General features: G+C 48.4%; 1 protein-coding gene and 1 pseudogene across 3 annotated transcripts in view; one reads left to right on the top strand and one right to left on the bottom strand.

Annotated features, from left to right (window-relative positions):
• Positions 1-6612: 6612 nt before the first annotated feature.
• On the bottom strand, positions 6613-12034 carry LOC108177362 (heterogeneous nuclear ribonucleoprotein D-like; annotated as a pseudogene).
• Positions 12035-13532: 1498 nt separating this feature from the next.
• ZDHHC14 (zinc finger DHHC-type palmitoyltransferase 14) overlaps positions 13533-26791 on the top strand; it is a 267415-nt gene continuing 254156 nt past the window's right edge. For 2 of the 3 annotated variants that reach the window (XM_070073338.1, XM_002714972.5), the window contains exon 1: positions 13533-13881. In XM_070073338.1, coding sequence (XP_069929439.1) covers positions 13631-13881 — 251 coding nt within the window. In that variant the 5' untranslated portion in view covers positions 13533-13630. Of the gene's footprint in view, positions 13882-13974; positions 13994-26791 lie in introns of those variants that run through there. The other variant, XM_070073342.1, reaches the window with a different exon arrangement.

The following is a 26791-nucleotide window of genomic DNA, read 5'->3' as shown; positions in this document are numbered from 1 at the left end:
TGACTCCGGTTTCTCACTAATGCAGATACTGGGAGCCATAGGCGATGGCTCAAGTAGCCTAGTCCCTGCCACCCACATGGGAGACCTGGCTTTGGCTCAGCCCAATCCCTGCCACTGTGGGCATTTGGGCAGTGAACCAGTGGATGCGAGTGCACTCGTTTGTTTTTGCTCTTCCTCTCTTTGCTCTTAAATAAATACATTTAATGAAAAAATATGAAGAATTAAATTATTAAAGGGTGGGGTGCTCAACAAACTTTTCTCTTTTATTTATTTATGCATGGAGAGATTGTAATTGAGTTTGGTAGAAAAATGGCAAGTTGGTGGACCAGCGCTGTGGCACAGAAGGTTAAGCCTCCACATGCAGTGCCAGTTTAGGTCCTGGCTGCTCCACTTCTGATCCAGCTCCCTGCTGATGCACCTGGGAAAGCAGCGGAAGAGGTCCAAGTGCTTGGGTCGCTGCACCCATATGGGAGACCCAGAAGAAGCTCCTGGCTTTGGCCTGGCCCAGCCCCAGCCACTGCAGCCGTTTGGGGAGTGAACCGGCAGATGGAAGATCTCTCTCTCTTTCTGTATAAAACAAAACAAAACAAAAAAAAGAAAGAAAAAGAAAAATGGCAAGTTGAAGCACTGAACGCAGTCGTCTCCCAATTTCAGTGTAGCAAGCTTTACTCCTGAGCTGGAGAGTGCTGAGGCTGGAGGGTAAGAGCCAGCCTCAGGTACTGCCGGCATCCTGACAGCAGCCAGCAGGAGGCGCTTGCCTCAGGCCTGAGCACGACAGGTGCACAATCCTGGGTGAGCAGCAGGAAGGTCTTGCCTTGAGAAACCCCACTGACTCATGGGAGAAAAGGTGCCACTTTCCTGCGTTACTCTTCCTGGTGGGACACAAGCACTGAAAAACTCTCTGAATTTAAAACGTACTGGATGGGTTTAATGACAAACTGGAGAACGCAGAGCAAAGTGAGAACTCGAAGACAGACCGTTAAACGTTATTTGATGTGAGCAGGTGTTTGGCCTAGTGATCAAGGTGCCACCATCCCATACTGGAGTGCCTGAATTTGACTTTCGGCTCTTCTCTGATTTCAGCTTCCTAATAATGTGCGCCTTGGGAAGCAGCAGGTGACGCCTCCAGGAGACGGGTGGAGGCAGACCTCTCTCTGCCACCCGCGCAGGAGACTTGGATGGAGTTCCTGGCTCCCAGGTTTGAAATGGCCCACCCTTAGCTGCTGTGGGCATTTGGGAGTGATTTTTCTCTCTCATCTTTCTGTCACTCAAATAATAATTTCTGATCTGAAGAATACATACAAACAAAAAGTCTTTTTATAAAGGAAACACATAGGCACCAGTGCTGTGGCGTAGCAGGTAAAGCCGCCGCCTGCAGTGCCAGAATCCCATATGGGCACTGGTTCAAGTCCTGCTGCTCCACTTCTGATCCAGCTCTCTGCTATGGCCTGGGAAAGTGGTAGAAGATGGCCCAAGCCCTTGGGCCCCTGTACTCGCATGGGAGACTCGGAAGAAGCTCCTAGCTCCTAGCTCCTGATCAGCCCAGCTCTGGCCGTTGCTGCCATTTGGGGAGTGAACCAGTGGATGGAAGACCTCTCTCTGTCTCTGCCTCTGCATCTCTGTAACTCTGCCTTTCAAATAAATAAATAAGTCTTTTTTTTTTTAAATGAAACACATGGAGCCTCATTAACTTGTGAGACTACATCAAGTAGTTTAACACATTTGGAATTGGAAACCCAGAATTAAAAGAGAAAGAAAATGGAGTAATTTATAAATGTTTGAAAAAATAATGACCTGAATTTTTCCAAATTGCATGAAGAATATAAACTTGGAGATACAAGGGTAATTCAAAAGTTCAAGAAAACTGTAATGAAAAGATAAGTTTATTTTAGTGCAACAAAAATTTTGAAATCCATACCTATAATTGGTCTTCACAAAGGTCATGGGAAACACGTATCATGAATTATGCATGGATTTCAAAGTTTTCTGCAAGGAAATAAACTTACCTTTCCATTTAATTTTTCCACAAAGGTTTTGAAGTACCCTCATATAAGAAGCTGTAGGGGCCAGCGCTGTGGTGCAGTGGGTTAAAGCCCTGGCCTGAAGCGCTGGCATCCCATGTGGGCGCCAGTTCTAGTCCCAGCTGCTCCTCTCCTGATCCAGCTCTCTGCTGTGGCCTGGGAAAGCAGTTGAAGATGGCCAAGTCCTTGGGCCCCTGCACCCACGTGGGAGACCCGGAAGAAGCTCCTGGCTTCGGATCAGTGCAGCTCTGGCCGTTGCGGCCATCTGGGGAGTGAACCGGGGGTGAAAAACTCTCTCTCTCTCTCTCTCTCTCTCTCTCTCTCTCTGCCTCTCCTCTCTCTGTGTAACTCTGACTTTCAAATAAATAAAATAAATCTTAAAAAAAAAAAAAAAGAAGCTCTGTAACTTATGTAAGACACATTAAAAAAAAAAAAAGAACACGTCGGGACATCACACAGTGAAAACTAAGAACAGAATCTTGAGAGTGGCCCTTCTTGTGGTCTGTAGAGAAATAGCACAGAGGAGTGCCTGCTTCTCATTAAAACAACAGACACCAGGAGTCGACGGAATAACATCTTTAAAGAACTGGGGAAAAGCCCCAACTACCCAGCATTTCAAGTCTCGTCAGAACATTCTTAGAAAGTGAATGCAACCTAAGATCTTTTCAGATAAATTTACCCTTTCTCTAGGATTTCCTTAGGCTGGAAGAAACTGATACAAGGAAATTTAGGTTTACAGAAAAGCATAGCATTTCAGAAATGTTAAGTACTGGCAGAATATAAAAGACTGCTGTGTTCTTAATGCCTTTAAGTGATACATGATTATTTCAAGGAAAAATCAGGTCACAATATTTTGGTGGCTTGTAACACATACGAGTATAGTAATAATATATGACATTAATTGCATGAAAATAGGAGAAAATAGAACTATGCCAAATTAATATGTTAAAATTTAAATTATACTAAATTCTGAAGTAGATAAGTATGCATATTTAAATTTCCATTAAAAATAAAGCAAAGAGGTATTACTAAAAAGCCTGTAGTAGAATCAAAATGGAACATGAATTTTTTTCTTTTAGTAAAATCAAAAGAATGGGGAAAAGGAGTCAAAAAGAATCAAAATATCAGATCAGACCAACAGAAAACAAATAAAATGATAGGTCCAATCATATCAAAATTATATTAAGTATAAATGCACTAAACACATTCACTGAAACAGATTGCCAGACAAGATAAAAAAACAAGACTTAACTACATGCTGTTTAAAAGCATTACCTGATGCAAGACATCAGAGGGAATGCAAATTAAGTAACTGGAAAAAGATAAACCACACAAACTGTACACCTAAAAAAGGAAGCGGGGCTGGCTAAATTAATACCAGATAAAATAGACTTCAAGACCAGGAGTATAAACAAATTTCCACACACTTAAAAGGATTCAAATCTTAGAATGTATTCTCCTGCCATAAAATAACTATATTAGAAATCAACAACTATGGGATGTGTAGAAATTAATTCACTTCTAAATAAACCCTGAGCAAAAAAAAGAAATCACAAGGAAAATTAGAAAATACTTTGAATTCTGAAAATGAAGATACTTACATTAAAATTGTGGGATACAGCTAAGCTGATCCTTAGAGAGAAATTTAGTTTGAAAAACTTATATTAGAAAAGAAAAAAAATCTTAAAATCAGTCTACATTTCCACTTTAAGAATCCACAAAAAGGGGTGGTCATTTGGCCTAGGAGTAAAAATGCCTATACCCAGAGACCTCTCCCACCCCTCTACCCTGGCATTGTGGCCAGTGGGTGGGGCCACCTCCTGGAATGCCTGCATCCGGTGTGGATGCCTATTCATTTCCCGGCTGCTCCACTTCCGATCCAGCGCCCGCCCTGGGAGGGCAGCAGAGGAAGGTCCAGGAGCTTGGGCACCTGCTACCCATGAGGGAGACCCAGAAGAAGCTCCTGTCTCCTGGTTTTGGCCCAGCTCCAGTTGTTATGGGCATTTGGAGTGTGAACCAGTGGATGGAAGATCTCTTTCTCTCTCTGCCTCTCTGTCTCTCCTTCTTTCTCTGTTGACTCTGCCTTCCAAATAAATAAATCTTAAAAAAAGAAGGAAAAAAAAACAACAACCTGCACTCTATACAGGAGTGCATGGTTTTAAGACCTTTCTTCTGTTCTTGAGTCCAGCTTCCTGCTAAGGCAGACCCTGGGAGGCAGCAGGCTGATGGCCCATTACTTGAATACTTTGGTACTTGCCACCCCAGTGGAGATAGAGATAGAATTCCTGGCTCCTGACTTTGGCATTTAGGCAGCGAACCATCACATGGGAACTCTGTCCATCTGTCTTGTGGTCTCTCTGTTTCTCAAATAAAAAAAAAAAAAGAATCTGGAAAATTATGAACAAATTGAAACTAAAAGTAAATAGGTAGAAGGTATTTATGCAGACAAGAACAGATGAAAATGAAACAGAAAATAGATAATATCTTACACACAAAGTTATTTTCTGAAAAGTTAACAAAACTGATAAACCTCAAAGATATATTAAGAAAGTTGCCAACAACTGGAATAAGTGATCTTGCAGACATTAGAAGCATAGTAACAGAATATTATGAACAACTTTATGCAAATATATATGAGAATTTAAGTAGAAAAATTCCTGGAAAACATAACCTTACCAAAATGGATACAAGATGAAATAGAAAATAAGAATAGATCTGCATCTATTAAATAAACTGAATTTTCTATTATAAATCTTTTCTCAAATAGGTCACAGGACCAAATAAGTTGACTGGTAAATTCTATCAAACACTTAAAAATCAATGTATTGGGGCTGGCGACCTTGGCTCCCTTGGTTAATCCTCCACCTGCAGCGCCAGTATCTCATATGGGCGCCAGGTTCTAGTCCCAGTTGCTCCTCTTCCAGTCCAGCTCTCTGCTGTGGCCCAGGAGGGCAGTGGAGGATGGCCCAAGAGCTTGGGAGACCAGGAGGAAGCACCTGGCTCCTGGCTTCAGATCGGCATAGCCCCAGCTGTGGTGGCCATTTTGGGGGTGAACCAATGGAAGGAAGACCTTTCTCTCTGTCTCTCTCACTGTCTAACTCTGTCAAATAAATAAAAAAAAAATCAATGTATTTAAAAGCCCTTTAAAAATAGAGAAGGAAACAATTTCTATTCTGTTTTATGAGGCCAGCAGAATTCTCAGACCAATACCTGATAAAGATATGACAGGGGCTGGCCCTGTGGTGCAGCAGGTTGAACCACTGTTTGCAGAGCCCACATCCCACATGGGTGCCAGTTCGAGTCCTGGCTGCTCCACTTCTAATCCAGCTCCCTTCTAACATGCCTGGGAAAGCAGAAGAAGATGGTCCAAGTCTCTGGGCCCTTTCACCCATGTAGGAAACCCACATGAAGCTCCTGGCTCCTGGCTTCAGCCTGGCTCAGCCCTAGCCCTACCCAATGCACTCATTTGGGGAGGGAAGAGTAGATGGAAGATCTCTCTCTCTCTCTCTCTCTAGCAGTAGATGGAAGATCTCTCTCTCTCTCTCTCTCTCTCTCTCTCTCTCTCTCTCTCCTCTGTGTCTCCCTCTCTCCTTGTTGACTCTGCCTTTCAAATAAATAAATCTTTTTTAAAAGACATGACAAAGAGATAAAAATAAGTATCACAAACCAATAACCCTTATGAACACAGATATAACTTATTTTCACAAAATGCTAGCAATTCAAATCAACAATATATGATAAGAACAATATACCTGTTAAAACATTTATTGATGAAAGATAGAGATCTGCCTTCCACTGGATCACTCCCCAAATGCCTGTAATGACTGAAGACCAGGCTGGGGCCACAGCTAGGAATGCAATCCAGGTCTCCTTCATACATGGTAGGAAGCCTACTGCCTTAGCAGCCCTGCTGCCTCCTAATGCAGGCACTGGCAGGAAGCTGGAGTCAGAAGCCAGACCCCAAAGGCAAGAGCACACTTAGCCATGAACTACTTCATGCTGTCTCCCTAAGACTGGGGACAAGGCATGGGTGCTGTCACAGATTGGCTTAAAGTGCTTGCTGTGCCCGCATCCATTTTCTAAACTGACACAGCTGTTTAAAACCCAGTCACAGGAGCTGGCGCTGTGGTGCAGTGGTTAAAGCCCCAGGCTGCGGTGCCAACATCCCCCATGGGTGCCGGTTGAGTCTGGGCTGCTCCTCTTCTGATCCAGCTCCCTGCTAATGCGCCTGGGAGAGTAGTAGATGGCCCAAGTCCTTGGGCCCCTGTACCCATGTGGGAGACCCGGAAGAATCTCCTGGCTCCTGGCTTCAGATCGGCTCAGCTGTGGCGGTTGCAGCCATTTGGGGAGTGAACTAGAGGATGGAAGACCTCTCTCTTTGTCTCTGTAATTCTGTCTTTCAAATAAATAAATATTTAGAAAAAAAAAATCCAGTCATACCCATCCCTATCACCTTTGACCTGGTGAAAACTTCCCCAACCCATGTGGTTGGTTTTTTATATAACTTCTTGTTCCTCATCCCACTAACTCAAAACCCAACGCACCCCGTAGCTTCTAACCACTAAAAACCTAATGGTCAGAGTCACATAAACAAGTTCCCCTTTTGTTTTCTTTAAACTAGCCAACCCTCATCCCTGCAGGAAAGCCCAAGGGACGATGTCCATGGTTCTTAAGATAGACGCCTTCCTACAGGCGCTCTCTTGCTCTCTGCTCACCCACCGGTTCCCGCTGGCCTCCTGCAGGCACTCCTAACTTCTCTGGGAACTGTGAATAATAAGTTTCTTGTTTAATGTTTCCTGTTAATGTTTAATGTTGGTTTAATGTTGTTTGGTTTCACTTCCTCATGTATCTTCTGTGACTGACACAAGCGAATCTAACTTTTGGCCACTTTTTTTTCTTTCTTCTTCTTTTTTAAGCAATCACATAAGGAAGCATTTATTTGAGGTTTGACAAGAAATCATACAAATAAGGTTTGTGTAAACACAAGTCCATACTGAGTCATCACACAGATAGCAAAGGACAAAGTAAAAATGAAGAAAATGAATTGGTGGCTATTTACAGTTGGACACATAATCATGTTAGATCAGCAATCTTCAGAATTGTCCTGCAAGATGGCTTTCTTCAGCATCTCCTGTTTTCCCAAAAGTCTTCCTGTAGTACGCTGCTAATTGTTTCGGTGACTGTCACCCATCAAGGTGTCTTGTCCTAAGTGCTGTGTGGTCATTGTGGTCTGCATCTCTCTGTCCATACCAACAATTCTCATAGTTATACCCATTTTAATCATATCCACCATAGCCATTACAGGTTTTTTTTTTTTTTTTGACAGGCAGAGTGGATAGTGAGAGAGAGAGAGACAGAGAGAAAGGTCTTCCTTTGCCGTTGGTTCACCCTCCAATGGCCGCCACGGCTGGTGCGCTGCGGCCGGCGCACCGTGCTGATCTGATGGCAGGAGCCAGGTACTTCTCCTGGTCTCCCATGGGGTACAGGGCCCAAGCACTTGGGCCATCCTCCACTGTCTTCCCGGGCCATAGCAGAGAGCTGGCCTGGAAGAGGGGCAACCGGGAAAGAATCCGGTGCCCCGACCGGGACTAGAACCCGGTGTGCTGGCGCCGCTAGGTGGAGGATTAGCCTATTGAGCCGCGGCGCCGGCCGCCACTACCGTTTTGATCACCACCATTGGCACTATTGTAATTTTCATATCCTTGATCATAATAGTTTTCAAACCTTGGTTCCAGTTTTGGCCCTGACCTTGGCCATGACCCCAGTACCACCTCGTCCACCAGCTGCAGCACCCCTTCCTCTTTTTTTTTTTTTTTTTTTTTTTTTGTTGTTGTTGCATTGCTGCTTATACGCCTTTGATTTCACACTTCCACAAACCAACTGAATGGTATCTGCTTTCTAACAATTTCCTTACTGGCTCTTCATCTGTAGATGTGATAAAATAAGATCCTTTTATTTGTTTTTGTATCCACCAGAAGTTTGATATTTTCTTTCTTTTTTAAGATTTATTTCATTTATTTGGAAGGCAGAATTAGAGAGAGCAGGGGGAGGGGAGAGAAAGAGAGAGAAAGAGATCTTCCATCTATTGGTTCACTCCCCAAATGGTTACAACAGCTGGGGATGGGCCTGGCTGAAGCCAGGAGTCAGGAGCTTTATCCGGGTCTCCCCAGTGGGTGGCCCCAAGCTGCTTTCCCAGGTGCACCAGCAGGGAGTCGAATCAGGAGCAGAACAGCCAGGACTCAAATGGGTGCTCAAATGGGATGCTGACATTGCAGGCGGTGGCTTAACCTGTTATGCCACAATGTTGGTCCCAGAAATTCAACATTTTCAATCTCTCCAAAGGATCCAAAATATTCTTTAATTGTTTCATCAGAAGTATCTGGGTTAAATCTACCCACAAACCCCCTTTTCAGGGGGTTCTTCCCCGTTGAAAGCCATGGCACTTTTGGGGTCTATTAATCTGCCTTGCAGTTTGTGTTCTTTCAGTCCCAAACACTTATCAACACTAGCAGCATTTCTGAAAAGCACAAATCCAAATCCTCTTGATCTTCCAGCAACTGGATCTGTTTTAATTGTACAGTTCTACAACGTCCGCCAAATTGAGACAAATAGATTCGTCTTTTTTGTTAGGAACATAACCCCTATAGTCACTGGATCCACTGAGTCAGACAAGAACGGAGCCAGACCCACTGGACTCAGACACCACCACCCATCAGGGCAAGGCCAGCTTCTTGCCCTGAGAGCTCATTTCCAGCAGTCAAGCCTGGACTCCACATAGTACTCAAGGGGAAGCGTGATTGCTACTCTTTCTTAGCTCCTCAACACCTGAGCCCTGAGTCAGCGCCAGTGGGTCATGCAGAATCAATTCCACCTGCCTCACCTCCTGTTGCTTCCCAGCCTTACCTCTCCCACTCTCCCTGTCCCTCTCTCCACTGCAGCCAGCCAGACTTTTTTTTTTTTTTCAATTCCAGAACTTTCCAGCCTTGGTCTCCCTTGAGGTCTTTGCACAGTTTCTATTTTTTAAATATTTATTTATTTATTTGAAAGGCAGAGTTACAGAGAGAGATCCTCCATCTACTGGCTCACTCCCAAAATGGCCCCCAAAGCCAGGGCTGGCCTGGCCAAAGCCAGGAGCCAGGAGATTATTCTGGGTCTCCCACGTGGGTGCAGGGGACCCAAGTAATTGGATCATATTCCACTGCTTTCCCAGGTGCATTAGTAGGGATGTGGATCAGAAGTGCGGCAGCCAGGGCTGGCACCAGTGCCCACATGGGATGCTGGCACTGCAGGTGATGGCTTTACTCGCTGTGCCAGAGCCCTGGCCCCTGCACAGGGTTTCTTACCCTTCAGTTCTCTGTGTAGACCTCTCTGCAAAGCTCCTTCCCTTGAGCCCTGTCTCTATCCCCTGGATCCCACGGTCCTGCTCTGTTTCCCCTTCTTGTATTCACTCTCTGAAATTGTTTTATTACTTACTCACTTATTGTTTACTGTCTGTTCCCTCTTCCTTTATCTCACCAATAAAAACTTTTATCTTGGATCATGTTATATCTCTGATGCTAAAACAGGACTTAGCACAAAGTAGGCCCCCTGCCCCAAAATAATTGTGGAGTGAGCGATGTGTACCATATCTTATAAGGTAGGTCTGCATTGACAGCTAAAATCATTGACTATCACGCCAGGTTCTAGTGAGCTTCTTTAGGTATGAGTCATCTGCCCAGGTAAATTAACTGCCATAGGCTTTAGTATGTCAACTATTAATTAATTAATTAACTAATACCTTAATGAAGATGGAGAGGAAAGAAACAAGCACTTCCTAAGAAGACAGCTTTAATCATATCAGCATATCTCATTTCCTGTGGAAAATTTAGATGTAATTCTAAAATAAACAATTCATTTCTTTTATTATGGAAAATTTTAAGCATAAACATCAGTAGATGTCAAAACTAGGAATAGCATATTGGATCCTCTTGTACACTGTGTGAACAGACACTAGTGCGGCCCCTCCTCCTAGTGTTTGCTCACACTCTAGGGTAATTCTGTCCCCCCGAGCGCATGTGAAGCCCGGACCTTGCTTTCTGACCAACAGAACGTGCACATCAGATGTCACCCCTGTGGCTGCGCTACACGAGATTCTGCGTTGCTAGCAGACTCACTCTGCGGATGCTCTTGCTTGCTTGATGAAAGCGGTGGCCATGTGGGGCAGCCCACTGGACAGTGAGCTTCGGCTGAACTTTAGGACCCGCAGGTGCACTCTTTGAGCAGAAGAGAGTTTTCAGTTGACACCAGCGGGGTCCTCAGTCCCACAGCTACAAGTAAAGAAATACTGCCAGTGATCCGAGTGGGCGTGGAAGCTAACTGTTCTCTAGTTGATAAGAACACAGCCCAGACAACAACTTGATGGCATGTGTGAGACCCTAAGCAGAGGACTCAATGTGCCTGGACACCTGACCCACAGAAACCATGAAATGCACCTGTGTTTTTTTTGATTTAACAGGTAGAGTCATAGATAGTGAGGGAGAGAGACAGAGAGAAAGGTCTTCCTTCAGTTGGTTCACCCCCTGAAATGGCCGTCACGGCTGGCGCGCTACACCAATCCCAAGCCAGGAGCCAGGCACTTCCTCCTGGTCTCTCATGCGGGTGCAGGGGCCCAAGCACTTGGGCCATCCTCCACTGCACTCCCGGGCCACAGCAGAGAGCTGGACTGTAAAGGAACAGTCAGGACTAGAACCCAGCGCCCAACATTTGTGTTGTTTTAAAGCCACTGAGCTTGTGATAATTTGCAGCAACACATATCTAAATACCTAACTCCAACAATTTTCATCCGTTTCCAGCATTGTTTCATCGACACCCCCGCCATGTGTTTGGGGGTGTACATGGGCTGCAGTACTTTAAAGCACGTTCCAGGTTTCATATCATTTCACTTGCAAATGCTTCAGTATGTGTCTTTGACAGATAAGGACTTTTCAGAAGCCTAAAGATGCTCTAAAGATGTGGTCTTATTTGAGTGGCAGACACATACAGATATGGGGGAGGGAGAGTGGAAGTGAGAGAGCGAAAGTTAGAGAGAGAGAGAGAGAGAGAGAGAGAGAACCGGCGTCCTCATTTGCTGGTTCACTCCCCAAATGTTTGCAATGGTTGGGGCTGGGCCAAGCTAAAGCAGGGACCCCAGAACTCCATTCAGGTCTCCCAGTCGCAGGGACCCAACATCACCTGCTGCCTCCCACAGTGCACATTGGCAGGAGTTGGAATTGGAGCTGAGCTGGTAAACCCAGGCATTCCAACATGAGAAGAGCATTGCCACCAGCAGCAAACACCCCCCAGAGCCTTTCTAAAGCCATGGAGTCAGGGTACCTTTTATAGAAACTGGAGACCCAGGGAAGAGCTGCTTTCAAGAAACTGTACAAATACATCCTGTTGAGCCCATCAGCGATAGGACAGGAACCGATGAGAGTTTTCACTTGGGCCTGCCAGGTTTATTTATTTATTTATTTTTGCAAGTTGGTTTTTAAAAATAGTACAGCCACCAAGAACATAATTGTCCTTGTAAACTGCTTGCCTATCATATAATATCTAAAATAATTCAAATCCAATTCTGATCATGCATTAAAGGCCCTATCCATTCCTTAAAGACCTTACCTGCTCTGGAATGGGCCCTCATCAATTCCGTTTACTCACACCTCCTTATAACTCCACGCCATCCTCTAATTGCCATCCCACCCACTTTTCCTTGCGCGGGAAGCGCTTCCAACTGGCCCCATTTCTTCCCTCTCGGATGAGCCAATGCGTCTCCCCTGGACCCTGCTCTTGAGACTCTAGGGGACCTGCCAGGGCTCTGGGACCAGGGCCACCCTGACCACTCAGGGGCTTCGTGATGTTGGGAACACGCACAGGTGCAGCGCGCCACGTGCCTAGCCTGGAGGAGGCGCCACCGGGCCCGTTGTTGGGGCCCCCTACCAACCACCGAGCCCCAGAACGCCCAGCACCGCGCCTCGCCCGCCCTCGTCGCGGGGCATGCAGGGACTTGTAGTTTTCCTGGTCCCCAAGTCGCGTTTTTTCTCGGAGCCGGACCGCGGAAGGGAACTACACATCCCAGTGGGCCGTGCAAGGAAAGTAAGGCTCGGAAAACCGAGCGTCGCCACCTAGCTGCCTTCACTTACCGCGACCCGATCGCCGCTCGCGCCCACCCAGAGAGTGTTCGGACCCCGCGAGCGGCGCGGTGGCTCCCCAGGCTGGGGACCGGCCAGGGCCGGAGGGGGCTCGGGCGCAGTGAGAAACAAAAGGCACGACTGTGAGCGCCTCCGGGGAGAGGCGCAGCGCCCCAGACACGCTGGCCGCCGAGGGGCTCTCTCTCGGGGCTGGGGGGAGAGGCCGCCCCGCTCTGCCCTTCCCTCTCTACGGCAACCCGGCCCGCCCCTTCCCCATTCCCGGGCAGCAGTAGGATCGCCAGCGCCCGGGCGGGGAGGGTCACCAATCGCGCGTGGGGTCCCCGCGGGTCGCAAGAATAGGTTTGCGAGCGGCCCTGCGAATGTCCGCGTCCCGAGGCCGGCCATACAGCCTCGGGGGGCGGCCGACCCCCAGGCTCACCCGGGCGATGCCACCGGCAGCCCGGGCGCCTTCCTCGCGGCCACGCCGGGCCGGAAGCCGAGGGCGCCCGCCCGCAGAGGGCCGGTGCCCGGGCTCGGCGGCCGGGAGGAGGAGCAGAAGGAGGAGTCCGGCTGCGAGGCGCGGGCGCCGCCGCCCACCCGGCCCTGAGGAGGCGGACCCGCTCGGAGCGCCGCGCGCGCGCCGGGCTCAGCCTCGCAAACAAGTGTCTGTGGCCGTGTCCCCGCGGCCCTGGTCGCGCCGCCGGCTGCTCCGGGCAGGCACGCGAGGGGCCCCCGCCGCCCTCCGCCCAGGCGTCGGCAGCCCCGCGCAGGGGCCGCGGAGCCGCTCGGGCGCCGGGCGCGCCGACGCGGGGTCGCGGCGCGAGCAGCAGCGCCCGTGTTCCAGCCGAGCCGCTCCTGACAGAATAACGTGCGTGGCTGTCCCCACCCCTGGGAGGGGTCGCCGGTGCCGCGAGCTGCCGCCCAGTTCCCAGCGCGCTCTCCCGGGAAGATCCGCCGCCGGAGGAAGGCGCAGAGCCCACCTGGCCGAGGCGCTCCAGTGGCGCCCGGGGAAGCCGCCGCCGCCGCCGCCGCGTGTCCCCTCGAGGCTGGGCGCTCGGGGCTCGGCCGGCCGGAGCCGACGCGCGGCCGCGGGCCCGGGGCCGAGCGGGTGGCCGCGCGAGGGGGCGGGCGCGCGGCGCCCCGGGGGCTGGCCGGGCGGCCCCCCGAGCTCCGCGTGGCCGCGGCGGCCCGGGACGCGGGCTGGACGCGACGGAGGAGCGCTGCCGTGGGCTGCGGGCGGACACCGTCCCTGTCGGAAGGGGCCTCTGCTATGCCCGTGGGGCTCCCCGGCGGGCTCGCCTGGGCGTCCTCGGCCGAGCGCTCGCCGAGCCGGCAGCCGCTGTAGCGGGCGCTGCGCCGCGGCTCGGGGGGCGGCCCGGGGGCCGGCGGCGGCCGTGGCGCGGCGGGGCCCGCGCGGCCGGGGGGCTGCTGGGGGCGTGCGCCCCCCGCCGGCTGCCCTGGTGGATGCCTCCCGGCGGCGGCGGCGGCGGGCCCATGAAAGACTGCGAGTACAGCCAGATCAGCACGCACAGCTCCTCGCCCATGGAGTCGCCGCACAAGAAGAAGAGGACCGCGGCCCGGAGGAAATGGGAGGTGTTCCCGGGCAGGAACAAGTTCTTCTGCAACGGCCGGATCATGATGGCCCGGCAGACGGGCGTCTTCTACCTGACGCTCGTGCTCATCCTGGTCACCAGCGGACTCTTCTTCGCCTTCGAGTAAGTGGCGGCCACGGCCCCTCCTCCGGCCACTTCGGTTTTCTAGAAGCCTTGCCCGCCTCCCGTATATTGTTATATAATGCCAGCCGGCTCGCTCTCTCCTTCCTCTCAGGTCTGTTGCATTTCCAGTCCCGAGGTGGGGACCCTGGGGGAGGCGTGCCCGGCCCTGCTGCTCCCCGGCCTGGGTGGGTCCCGGCAGGTGGGACGCGCTCTCGGCCGAGTTTGGGGAAAGCTGCAGACCAGCCCAGGTGTAACCTTTCGTGGGAAGTGGGGGTGGCGTGGATATCTAAGCGAGGAATAAATAGTTGACTTTTTTTTTTTTTGGTTAACAAGATGTAGGGCATCTTGTTCAGCTCGGTGGGCTAAATTCGCTGTGTAACTTCGCTGAATGATGAAGAATCTTGGCTATTTTAGGCTAAAAAAAGTGTGGGCCACTGCGTGTGTTCCGCGTGGGATAATTTCATTTTTCATTCTCCTTGCATGCGTTCACTCTTGATGAGCAATTTCTGATTTGCCATGAGGTTTCTAAACTCTACCTTTAGAAAAGTTTCAATTAAAAAAAAAAAAAAGGTTCAAAACAGTTAAGGAACAGGTGAAAGGCGAGGTTTGGCCCTGGTACAGTGTGACACTGCTGGCGACTTTGAGTCCAGACCCCATGCTTCTGCACCTCAGGGATTTCATCTGGAAAACAGTACATGGGAGTCTGTGCCACGGCAGGAAGAGCTCGTGGGCCAACAGCGGCTCTCCCCCTGCCCACGGGGAAAGGCCTGGCTGTTAAGTCATGAGGTCAAGCGGTTTAGCCGCTTTCCACGCCGACGCCAATTGCTCCTGATCAGTCCTGCCTCTGGAATTCCCAGCATCCTGCGATCATTGGAAGTCCTAGTTAGACTTACACAAAGGGGTGTGTGTGTAGGGCATTCTCTGAACTTCCATATGCCATGTTAAGAGGCACCGTACACCTGCTCTGTCCACGACTCTTGGCTAGGGTTCTTTAAGACCTTCCGTGTTATTTACTGTGGCCACCAGTGAAGTGCTGGTAGGCTCTGGAGCTGTGCTCTTGGAAATGTGTCTCATTCGCAAATGCATGGTCTCTTGACAATGTAATACTTCTGCAGGGAGACAGGAGGTGTCTGGGCGCTGTGGGATGGACGGGTTAAAATGGGGAGGGGGAGGGAGTTCCTGCGCACCCTCCCTTCTCACTCCATCGCCTGGCCCCCATTTCTGACTGTGTGGATTTTTCAGGTGTCCCCCAGAAGTGTCTCTCTTGTGCATGTTTGAGGCTGGTTGGGGGTTCTGTTGGGGAACCTGTGGCAGGCAAGGCCCAGAGTGGTGAGGGTGGGTGCTGTGTTTCCCACTGTAGGTCCTGGGCCAGAGCCAGCTTCCTTCCCTATGGGCCCTGGGGGGCTGGAGGAAGGGGCAGAGGTTTGCCTAAGTCTGCGTCCTACCGGTGCTGGGATGATGCTGCCCTTTGGGTGAGCAGGAAAGCTGTCTCTGATGGCAGCTTTAGTACAGGGGGCCCTCCTATTGGAGGGCATTCGCTGTGTACCCAGCGGTGAGAAAGTTTTGAGCGGATCCATGTGGGCAGTTTTGTTCCTGTTAGCGATTTTGAGAGTGGAGAGAAGTGGTTGATTATGTGATAGTGTTGCAGAGCGCCAGCCACAAGTGTGTTCACGCGGGATGGGGCTCTCTCATGTGCTATATATACCCAGACCCCACTGTGTGGTTAGGGGCCTCGCCCGCCTCCCGTTACTCAAGCTCTCTAGTTTCCTTTGTTCAAACATAGCTGCAAACCCAACCATCATAAATCCATTTCCGTTTCTTGATGTCTCCGTGTGTGTTCTTCCCAGTTCCCCGAAGTCCTCACTAGCAGGTTATTGAGCGTCGTTTTCTGCGTCAGAGTTAACTGCCGACTGCAGGAGTAAGCATGCGCTTTGGGATTTTATTAGCTGTTTGCAGTGTCATTTTTACATCAGCTCTGTGGGAGTGTGTGTATGTGTTGGCGGGGTGGTCTCCGTGGGTCTTGCTTCACCCGGACAATTTGAAATTTCAAGAAAATAGGAGGCTCACCCTAGCGAGATGCCACAGATGAGAGAAATCATGGGGCTGTTCGAACTGTCGAATATTAAGATTTGGCCAAGAATACTTGTCACTGAGCTTTTAAGTTCCTTATTCATTGCTAATGACAGAGTGAAATTAAATGTAACTTTGACCAAATTAATTTGCTGGAGACTAAAAGAACCAATTAGCCACACACATAGGGAATGCAATACTGTATGAGCAGGCTACTCACTAAGCGAAATCCAGGAAACCGCCAGTATTGTCTGCTCCCTGCCTTTCTTCTGACCGTCCTTTCGTTATTTATTGAGCACATACTGTGTGGTTCCCTGGTTTGTTTAATTTTGTGTCTAGATAGGTTTTAATGTTGATAGGACTCATCATCAAATATTAGAATCTGTGTTTGCCCAGTTACACAGACACAAAAAAGCAATGTGAAAGGAAAAACACGTTAAGTTCCAAATTTAGTTTCAGACCTCTTTATCTATGACTCTTCTTTTCTTTCTTTCTTTTCTTTTTAACATTGATTGGTAACTCTGCCTTTCAAATAAATCAGAGAGAGAGCGAGAGCGAGAGAGAGAGCGAGCTTGACAAGGAGAGAACTTCCATCTGCTGGTTCACTCTCCAAGTGACCACAACAGCCAGAGCTCCCAGTGACCACAACAGCCAGGGCTCCCAGTGACCACAGCAGCCAGGGCTCCCAGTGACCACAGCAGCCAGGGCTAAAGCCAGGAGCCAGGAACTCCAGTTAGATCTCCCACATGGGTGGCAGGGGCCCAAGCACTTGGGCTGTCTTCTGCTCATTTCCAAGGAGCATTTGCTGAGAGCTGGATGGGAAGCAGAACAAGCGGGACTTGAACCAGTACTCCTGTGGGCTGCTGCAGTCACGGGTGGCGGCCTACCCCACTGCACCACAATGCCGGCCTGTCTACACCTCTTCCCTCCTCTGCTCTGCTCTGCTCTCCTCTTCCTTTCAAGATTTATTTATTTGTTTGAAAGTCAGAGGTGGAGAGAGAGAGATCTTTCGGTTTACTGCCCAGATGGCTGCAACAGCCAGGCCTGGGCCAGTATGAAGCTAGGAGTATCTTCCAGATCTCCCACGTGGCTAGCAGGGGCCCAAGCATCTTCCACTGCTTTCCCCAGGTCATTAGGAGGGAGCTGGATCAGAAGTGATGCAGCTAGGATGCAAACAGCTGCCCATGTGGGATGCCGACATTGCAGGTGGCGGCTCTCTCCGCTACGTCACACCACCAGCCTCTCTACTCCTCTTTGTAACCCCACCTCTTACTCCCGACCTTGAACAGATGGACAAGTACATTTGCCCAAGAAAAATGAAATTGTTGGACTTCAGCAACAAGTGCTGCTATTGTCTTCAACCTCTAGAGAAAAGCAGGGTAGAAATGATTATTTCTGTGTTGATGACATGACAGGGTCCTGGAGAAGTGTCGTGATCCCTAAAACCAGGGCGTAGTTAGCCGGCAGCTTCTGATAGCCTGTGCTCCTTCTGCCACATTGTGCTGCTCCCTCCAAGGATACAGCACTGGGTAAAGGCGTGGATTTTGGAGAGATAGACTCTACAATTCTTACAGCATTGTGACCCTAGACAAATGGTTTGTCCTTTTAAGCTTGTTTCCCGATCTGTCAAATGGGACTAATAACATATACCTTTAGGTGCTGTGCAGACCACATGGAAACAGTGTACCTAGTACGATGCCTGGCACCTGGCAGATGCTCCGTAAGAGGTACACGTTGTGAGAGGACACCTCAGAAGGGGACTTGGTCGCTGTTGCTGAGTTCATTTAAAGAAGAGAGAATGTCGGTTCCTCCGCAAGGTGGCTGATCGCTTACGAGAGTTGAACAAATGTCGAACTGTGCCGTCGGCTGCTGAAATAGAGGCCTTCAGATGGGTCTCGGGAGCTGCGTGGAGTGTGGCTCAGCCCTCCCGCCTGCAGAGCGGGAGGCCTGCTGGGACGTCTGGGCGGCTGCCCCTGTCCAGGCCCTGGATTGCATCCCCAGTTTTGGAGCCACCACCCCGGCACCGTGAAGACAGAAGAGGAAGCTACCGGAAGCAGCCAGGCCGGGAGGGGCTGCTTACCCTGGCAGCTTTCATTCGCTGAGGGAGCCCTGATGGGAAGCCACAGCACTTCCCAGCTGGTGTAGGAGGGGAGGGAGGAAAGCGGTGGCAGTACTATCCAGACATCTCCCACTCCTCGTAGAGGTTCAGAGATGTTCCTCGTAGAGGTTCAGAGATGTTCCTCGTAGATGTCTCACCAAAGACCGCGCAGCGCCGTCCCTGGAAGGGCTGTTTGGAAAGATGAGTGAACGCTCGCTCTTAGTCTCTCTCTCCCTGACAAGCACACACGGATGGCCTTCTTTTCTTTAGAGTTGAAATTTTGAACGTGGCAGGTGTTTGGATCTGAAGTATTGAAGTTCCCTGGTGTCTTCTCACTCACAGGAGCACAGAGGAGATGAACCGGGAGCCAGGTGAGGTTCCTGCTTTCAGGAGCAGCGTGTGAGGTCGGGGAGGGAGCTGCGTTGCACCTGCTTCTCAGGTGTCACCTCACGCAGCTTGGAGATGTTCCTGGGATTCGAACACTGGACGGTGTGGCAGCGTTCCCAAATGTGTCACCACCGAAAGTCCACTGATGTTCTAAAAGAGCCATGTGCTCTTCTTTCTTTCCTTTCTTCCCTCTTGTCCTCCCTGCCCTTCTTCCTCCTCTTCCTCCTCATGATCGTCATTCGGCTAAGGTGCCTCTGAAACAAATGATGCCTAACTGGGAGGCAGTGGAACTGGGGTCCTGTTTGACGCGGAATCTGGGGCTGTCCCCTTGTAGATCAAAGTGCCGTGACTGATGATAATGTCAAAGACAGGATAATGTGTATTGTTCGGTAGAAGGTGCTGCACTTACATAAGAGCCCCACCTTTTCTCAGCCCTGCCTCGCAGAGATATGCCCAGTTCTCCACCGTCCCAGACTGCGTCTACCAAGTGTTCAGTCTTTGGCCAAATGCTGGCTTCATCGTCAGCCGACACCACGGGGTTGACACAACATGGTAGATGCCTGTCAGGACCCTCCCTCTTCACGTGGTAGGTGGAGTCAAGGTTCCACAAGAATTTTAGGTGACTTCACAACCCTTACTACTGACCCCTTGACATGAGGTCATTCACTGGTGTCCATGACCAACATATTCAAGTTCCACGCAGGTGAGGATTCTGTTTAGTCCGCCCTTGTTTCCCCCGTACTTGGAATCGCACCTGGCACACAGGAAGCTCTCAGTGAATACGGTGTTTAATGAGTAGTGGTCATGCTGAAACGCTTTGGAAAGGAATGCCCTGTGCTACAGTTTGGCGCTTTGTACAGTTGTGTACCTTAAGAAAATTTACAATTAATGTCTCTTAGAACACATTTGCCTCAGAAACCTTGATTATTTGATATATAATTGTTCTGAATGCAAAATCAAGTGTCATCCATTTTTCAAATGTGTTATTTAAACATGAGAAAGATTCTTCTTAGTCAGAAAGCTTGTGATGGGCCGGGATGTTCTCTTGGCTGCCTAGATGTCTTTCTAGTATTCCTTCACTGGGAGCTAAATGCTTTAAGCGTGGGAAAGCCCTCTGTTACCTAAGCACCACCAGCACCTCGAGTGCTTTCTCATTTTATGGTTCCTTGACTTTGACCACTTGCATTTATCTAATACATCTCGTAAGGAATCTATTGACTCATGTTCTCTCTCGGCTACTGGGAAGTGATATGGATTGTGCAGGAAGGACTCCTGTAGTTTCTATACTTGGATAGTGATGGTTAATTATTTAAGGGCCAGATCTGCATATCCTGACGATTTTTTTCTTTTGCAGACAGTGTTGCACATAATTTATTCATGGCAAAGTTATTATGTCTTAGCAAGAGAATTTACATTAAAGCTTTCAAGGAAGTGCGTTCATTCTTTTGTAGGTGTGGTGGTTAGGAAAGCCAAGACAGCAGCAAGTGGAGTCTTGTGGTCACTTATATCCAGGAATTTGGGTTTAATCAAATGTCAGCTGGTAAAAGTTGGGGACCATCTAATGCTTTTACTTCGTGCTTCACTAAATACGAGATTGGTCTCAGTTCACATTTATTTTCATTAACTGGATGATCTTGTATCTATTCCATTTCCTTCTCTAAATGTGTGATATCAGAGTCTCACAGAAGACTATATGAACACATGCACATGTTTTGAAATAAAATGGAACCCAGAGCGTCCAGGAAGCCGCCCCCCAGCCCGAACGCTGGCTCAGGAGTCTGCTCCCTGAGGGCATCACCATGGAGCTTGCCCGCCGGCTCTTCTCAGGGGTTTTGAGTGCAGGCAATCCCAAATGGTAGGCTGTTGGGTTTATTTTTCTTTAGAAATATGGCACCATGCCATATAGTTTTTTAAAAAATGATAACACTGATGTCATATGAATTTAACACCAGCACCTCACAAGGTGTTCATGAATGTGTTTCATTCTGCAGATGGCATCACTGTTTATTTTGAAATGATTTCTTTTTAAAAAAAAATGTTTTACTAATATGAGAAGCAGAGAGGCAGAGAAAGAGAGAACTCTTCTATCTACTGGGTCACTCCGTGAATGCCTGCCACTGCCGAGGCTGGGCCAAGCTGAAGCTGGGAGCCAGGAACTCTCTCCAGGTCTCCTGTGTGAGTAGCAGGGACCCAACTTCATGGGTCCTTACCTGCTGCCTCTTAGGGCCTGTGTTAGCTGGAAGCTGGAATTTTGGAAGCAGAGCTGGGACTTGAACCCAGGCACTCTGTTACGGGCATTCCAACTGGTATCTTAACCACTAGGCCAAACACTGACATCTTGAAATGATTTTAAGCTTCCAAAGGAATTGCAGGAATAATTAAAAGAATTTTTCTACTCTGTAGACAGGTTCTGCACTTGCTAACATATTTTCACTGTTAGTGCTCTCATTTCCCTCAATTTGCTGCCACCACCCCCGCCCCCCGCCCCGACCACTGGAGAATAAGTTGCAGACATTATGTCCTTTACATCTAAATACTTCAGAGTGTAATTCTTAAGAAAAAGGATAAACACACTAATTGTACCAATTTCAGGAAGCTAAACAAATATTCAAATTTTGCCTTTGTTCCAATATTTTTGGGTTTAAGTTTATCATCTTAGTTTTTTATTTGTCTGATAAGTATTTTGTTTCTCTTTTTCCCCATCTGTTTTCTTTCACATAAATTACATATTTTAAATGTTCCATTTTAGCTTCTTTAAAAAAGTTGTAGGCTATATTTCTTTGTGCTATTTTTAATAATTGCTTAAGAGATCACGATATTCATCTTTAACCTATTATAGCCTGCCTCCAAATAATTGTATTGTGCTTAACAAATGAGGAAAGAAACTTAAGCCACTATAATTCCGCATACTCTTCCCACCCTTTGTTTTCTTATTATTAAATATCTTATAACTATGCATGCTATAAACCCACTAATGTTATTATTTATAAACAGTCAGTAGTATTTGAAAGAAAGATAAATATATAGAAATACAGATACTCTAAAACCAAACATATGCACATATAAAATATAAGCTATATAAGTGTATATATATATGTGCATGTATGTGTCAGATACAAATATTTAAAATAGAGTTTTTAGTTCATCCTCACATATTTACTCTTTCTAATGTTCTTTATTTTGTCCATCTGTATAATTTCCCTTTTAGCATTTTTCTTTTTAATTTGAAAGAGAGAGAGATCGTCCATCTCTGGTTCACTCCCCAAGTGCCCACGCCAGGACCGTCCTGTCTCTCATGTATATGGCAGGGACCCACTCACATGAACCATTGTCTTCTGCATGCAAGGGTGTGCATTAGCAGGAAGCTGGATCGGAAGTGGAGGTGGCACTAGAACCCAGGCACGCTGATATGGAATGTGGGCATCCCAAGCAGTGGTGACCTGGACCACAACGTCTGCCCCCACTTTCAGCATTTCTTATCTGCAAATCTGCTGGCAACAAATTCTCATTGTTTTTACTTTTTCTGAAAACATATGTTTTGCCTTTATTTTTGAAGAATATTTTTCTGGACCTTTGACACTGATGACCCATTGTCTTCTGGCCTCTGTTGTTTCTGATGAGCAGTTAGAGCTTTTTTTTTTTTTTTTTAAATGTTATTTGTGATGTATGTTTTTACAGCTGATTTTCTCTGCATCTTTTGTTTTCGGCAGTTGAAGTATGATCTGACTACATGTGATTTTTCTCTGTATTTATGCTTGTGATTGGCTGAGATTCTTGGATCTGTGGACTGATATCCACCACCAGCTCTGAAAAATTTTCTTCCAATATTTCTTTGATCTCTTTTTTCCTTTCCTGGAACTCCAATTACTTGTATCGGATACCATTTTATATAGTTTCAAATATCTTAGATATTTATTCTTTTTTCTACTCTTTTTTTTCATTTATTTTTCAGTTTGAATAATTTCTATTAGTTTGTGTCTAACTTTATTCATCTATGTTAAGCCATTTTTGATATTTTGTTCTCTATTTTGAGCATTTCTGCATGTTTTAAATAGTTTTTGGTGGTCTCCATTCTTCTGAAATTCTCCATCTCTTCATGTCTGTATTTTCTGCTAGATCATTTAACATTTTTTGATATTTATTTTATTTTTAATTTTTAAAAAACAATTGGCAGCTTCTCATTGAGACCACTGAGGAAACAGTCCTTTTTTCTTATTAAAAAGATTTATTTTATTAATTTGGAAAATAGAGACAAAGAGGTCCTTCATCTGCTGATTCACTCCCCAGATGGACACAATGGCCAGGGCTGGGCCAAGCCAAAGCCAGGAGCTTCCCCCTGGTCTCCCACATGGGAGCAGGGACTTAAGCACTTGGGCCATCCTCCACTGCCTTCCCAGGCACACTAGCAGAGAGCTGGGTTGGAAGTGGAGCAGCCAGGACTCTAACTGGTACCCATAAAGGATGCCATTGCCACAAATGGCGGCTAACAGTTCTGGCCCCATTTTGTAGTTGTTTTAAATCCCGCTCAATGCCTAACAATTCCAACATCTGTCACCTCTAAATCTCCTTTTTGCCATTGCTTCTCTGTTATGGGGTGTATCTTCTTCCTCCTTCCCGTGCCTTGTAATTTTTGACTGTATGTCAGACATTGTATGTAAGAGAATCTTGGTGGCTATATTGAGTTAAATTCTTCTTTTCCAGCCACTAGCATGTGGGCTGAGTCAATCTAATTTGTAATTGAAATGAACGTAGGCTTTGGAGATGTTTTAGTTAGATTCCTGATTCATTTCATCACTGGCTTAAGATAATTTAAGGGCAGACTTAGGACTTTTTCTAATTTGAGTCTTGGGAAAACTCTGAGGATTTTTTAATGTTTTTTTTGAAAGATTTTTTTTAATTTTATAATTTATTTAAGAGGTGAAGTTATAGACAGTGAAAGGGAGAGACAGAGAGAAAGGTCTTCCACCCGCTTGTGCACTCTACAAATAGCTGCTATGGCTGGAGCTTGGCTGATCCAAAGCCAGGAGCCAGGAGCTTCTTCCAGGTCTCCCTTGCAGGTGTAGGGGCCAAGCACTTGGGCCATCTTCCACTGCCTCTCCCAGGCCATAGCAGAGAACTGGATGGGAAGAGGAGCAGCCGGGACTAGAACTGGCATGAATATGGGATTCTGGTGCCGCAGGCAGAGGAATAAGCTACTGCGCCATAGTGCCAGCCCCTCTTTTTGCTTTTACAGCCCAGCACCAACTTCCTGAACTGTGCAAGAGTTCTCTCTGGTTTTCAGCCTACCTGCCAGCTTTTTGGGTCACTGAGAAGTTGCCTCTGGTTTTGGTCATGCCGTAGCTCTCTGTCACCCAGGACGTCTCCTCTGCCCTGCTGCCGCGTTCCGGTGTTTGGAGGCTACTGCCGTGGCGTGGGTGAGGGCCTGGAATGCCTCCCTTATTTTCTTGGATGTGCGCTACGGGCAGCTCCCATGGACCTCTCAGCTCTCCTGCCTCGCACTCAGTCTTTGGTGTCCTCTTTGTGCACCTGGTGAACTTCAGTGGGGAGCAGATGGCCGGAGGTACAGATTTAACTCTGGCTGACGCCCCGTAGCATCCTAACGCACATGGCGTCAGTGTGGCCATTGATGTTGGTAAGAAGCTGCGCGCGTTTCTCCTCGCTGCTGTCCGTGTGGATTCCTGCTCCTCCTGCTGCTTTGCTAGGGGTGGGAGCAGCTGTTGGCCTCCCTTTCTCCCGGGAAGAGCATGACACGTGTAGGCTTCTTTCATTCTCAGCTCCCTGACAGATTTTGAAAACTGTGCTTTTGTAGTTAATCCGGCGTGTTCTCATTGTCAGAGTGGGAGTGATTGCTCTCACAACTTTCGTTGCCTTGTGGTTTTCTTTAGCTGAATATTGTGTTCCTCAGACTCATGTGTGTTTTTGCATATTTATCCACTTATTTTTACTGCTGTGATACTTGATTTGTGTAAATATGCTCCATTTATTCCTCACGTGCTTTTCAATCTTTGACTCCTTACTGAGTCACAGACTTGGGTGTCGCTTTATAGGGTGGAATATTTGACAGCCACTCACAGGTTTTGATCTTCTGAAGTGTTCTCTGGCAGTGATGCGACATCCAGACCCTAATGCTTAGGCCTGGAGAGATTAGCGTGGGATGCAGTGGCTTTTATGTGATGATGAAATGTTTATGAAAACAATAAAGCCTAATCATAAAGTGAGTATTGAAGCTATATACCAATCAGAGCGAGGTTTATAGAAATATCTCTATGAAGAATGAGGTTTTATATCGCAGATCTTCCTCTGTTACTTTAATTTGATGGCAGTTATTACAAAGAAAAAAGACGAAGCCAAGCTTTCCATTTTCCCTCACGTGGAATGGTTTGGGTTTTGAAGCTCTTCTCTGGCCTCGCGCTTAACTCACCGACAGCCCCTCTTGTGGCTAGGTCTTCTCTTGGCTGTAGGGGAAGCCTGGTGGAAGGGGCAGAACCAGCCTGGCCAGAGCTCCACAGACTCACCGTCTCTGCCACTCCGCCTGTGTGTGTCTCTTGCCCCCAGTGCCATGCCTCCTAGCTGCCTATCGTCCGTTCTCGAGGCCTGTCTCCACTCGACTGTGTCTCATATGGTCCATCATTGGGGCCTGTCTCCCCTCGACTGTATTTCGTTTGGTCTATCATCGAGGGCTGTCTCCCCTCGACTGTGTCTCGTATGGTCCATCATCGGGGCCTGTCTCCCCTCGACTGTGTCTCGTATGGTCCATCATCGAGGCCTCTCTCCCCTCGACTGTATCTCATATGGTCCATCATTGAGGCCTCTCTCCCCTCGACTGTGTCTTGTATGGTCCATCATTGAGGCCTCTCTCCCCTCGACTGTATCTCATATGGTCCATCATTGAGGCCTCTCTCCCCTCGACTGTGTCTCGTATGGTCCATCATCGAGGCCTGTCTCCTCTTGACTTCTTGGCTCTTCATACCATTAGCTTGGACTCTCCTGTCCCCCTTTGGAGATTTTCGAGGTAGACCCGCTTTCACCTGTGATGGGACCTTCTTTTTATTTTAGGGCAGTTTAAGCACATTTCAACACACCATTTAGAAACAAGAATATCATTTCCATATGTCTTCAAACTGGGTTTTAAAAACCGCTGACTGCCAAGCCCGTGGCAGCCGGTGCTGCTGCTGCGGGGCACCGGCAGAATGGGAGGGGGCCCTGCAGGTGGCTGACAGCGCGGGGCGTGGCCCGTGCCCTCTGGGGCGGGCTGCTCCCCGGTGGCCTGGAGATAGGCTTATCAGCCCCGGCTGGCACGCCTGCTCCCTGGCACTTGCTTGCTTGCTCAACTCCCCAAGTCCGCTCTCTCTCGGTGGCTTTGGGGCACTTCCAGGAACACAGGGCAGCAGTTTATTTGAGCACAAAACACTGGCGCCTGTTTGAGGAATTAACTCTGCTTGCCTCTCCTGGTCGTAGAAATAAGGTGGATCCCCCAGATGTGTTTTCCTGGCGACTTCTTTGACAACACCCGCTGTCGTTTTGTTAGTTTCACTTTTCCCTTTCTCTCTGTGATGCACGGCCCTGTGAGTACTTCCTCTGTTTCGGAAACTTCTTGTCCCTCTGCTGCTTACCTTGAGCCGTTTCTTCTCCTGGGCCGTATTTGTTCTTTCCTTCTTGCCTTGAACTGGCTTTGTTCATCGCCCTTCTGCTCTTACTTTGCTACGCAAGTTTACATTAATGATTATTGTGGTTGCTGTGGCCTTTTCTTTCTTTTTAAATGTATTGTATTGATTTGAAAGAGGGAGAGGGAGAAGGAGAAGGGAGGGAGGTTGAGAGAGAGAAAGGGAAACAGAAAGAAAAGAGAGAAGCCAAGAACTCAGTCCTGGTCTACCTGAAGGGTAGCAGGGACCCAAGTACTTGAGCCATCACCTGCTGCCTCCCAGGGTGCACATTAGCAGGAAGCTGGGGTCGGTAGTGGAGCTAGGACTGAAATCCAGCACTCCTAGATGAGGTGCCAGTGTTTTCATGGCTGTATCAGATGCTTGCCTCTGATCGTTTCTCTCTTTCTTTCTTTCTTTTTTAAGATTTATTTTATTTAGGGCGGCGCCGCGGCTCACTAGGCTAATCCTCCGCCTTGCGGCACCATCACACCAGGTTCTAGTCCTGGTCGGGGCGCCGGATTCTGTCCCGGTTGCCCCTCTTCCAGGCCAGCTCTCTGCTGTGGCCAGGGAGTGCAGTGGAGGATGGCCCAAGTGCTTGGGCCCTGCACCCCATGGGAGACCAGGATAAGTACCTGGCTCCTGCCATCGGATCAGCGCGGTGTGCTGGCTGCAGTGGCCATTGGAGGGTGAACCAATGGCAAAAGGAAGACCT

Source organism: Oryctolagus cuniculus, chromosome 5 (assembly GCF_964237555.1).
Source record: "Oryctolagus cuniculus chromosome 5, mOryCun1.1, whole genome shotgun sequence".
NCBI classification, from domain to species: Eukaryota; Metazoa; Chordata; class Mammalia; order Lagomorpha; family Leporidae; genus Oryctolagus; species Oryctolagus cuniculus.
Note: the sequence above shows the minus strand (reverse complement) of the source record. Positions and strands in the feature narration are given on the sequence as shown.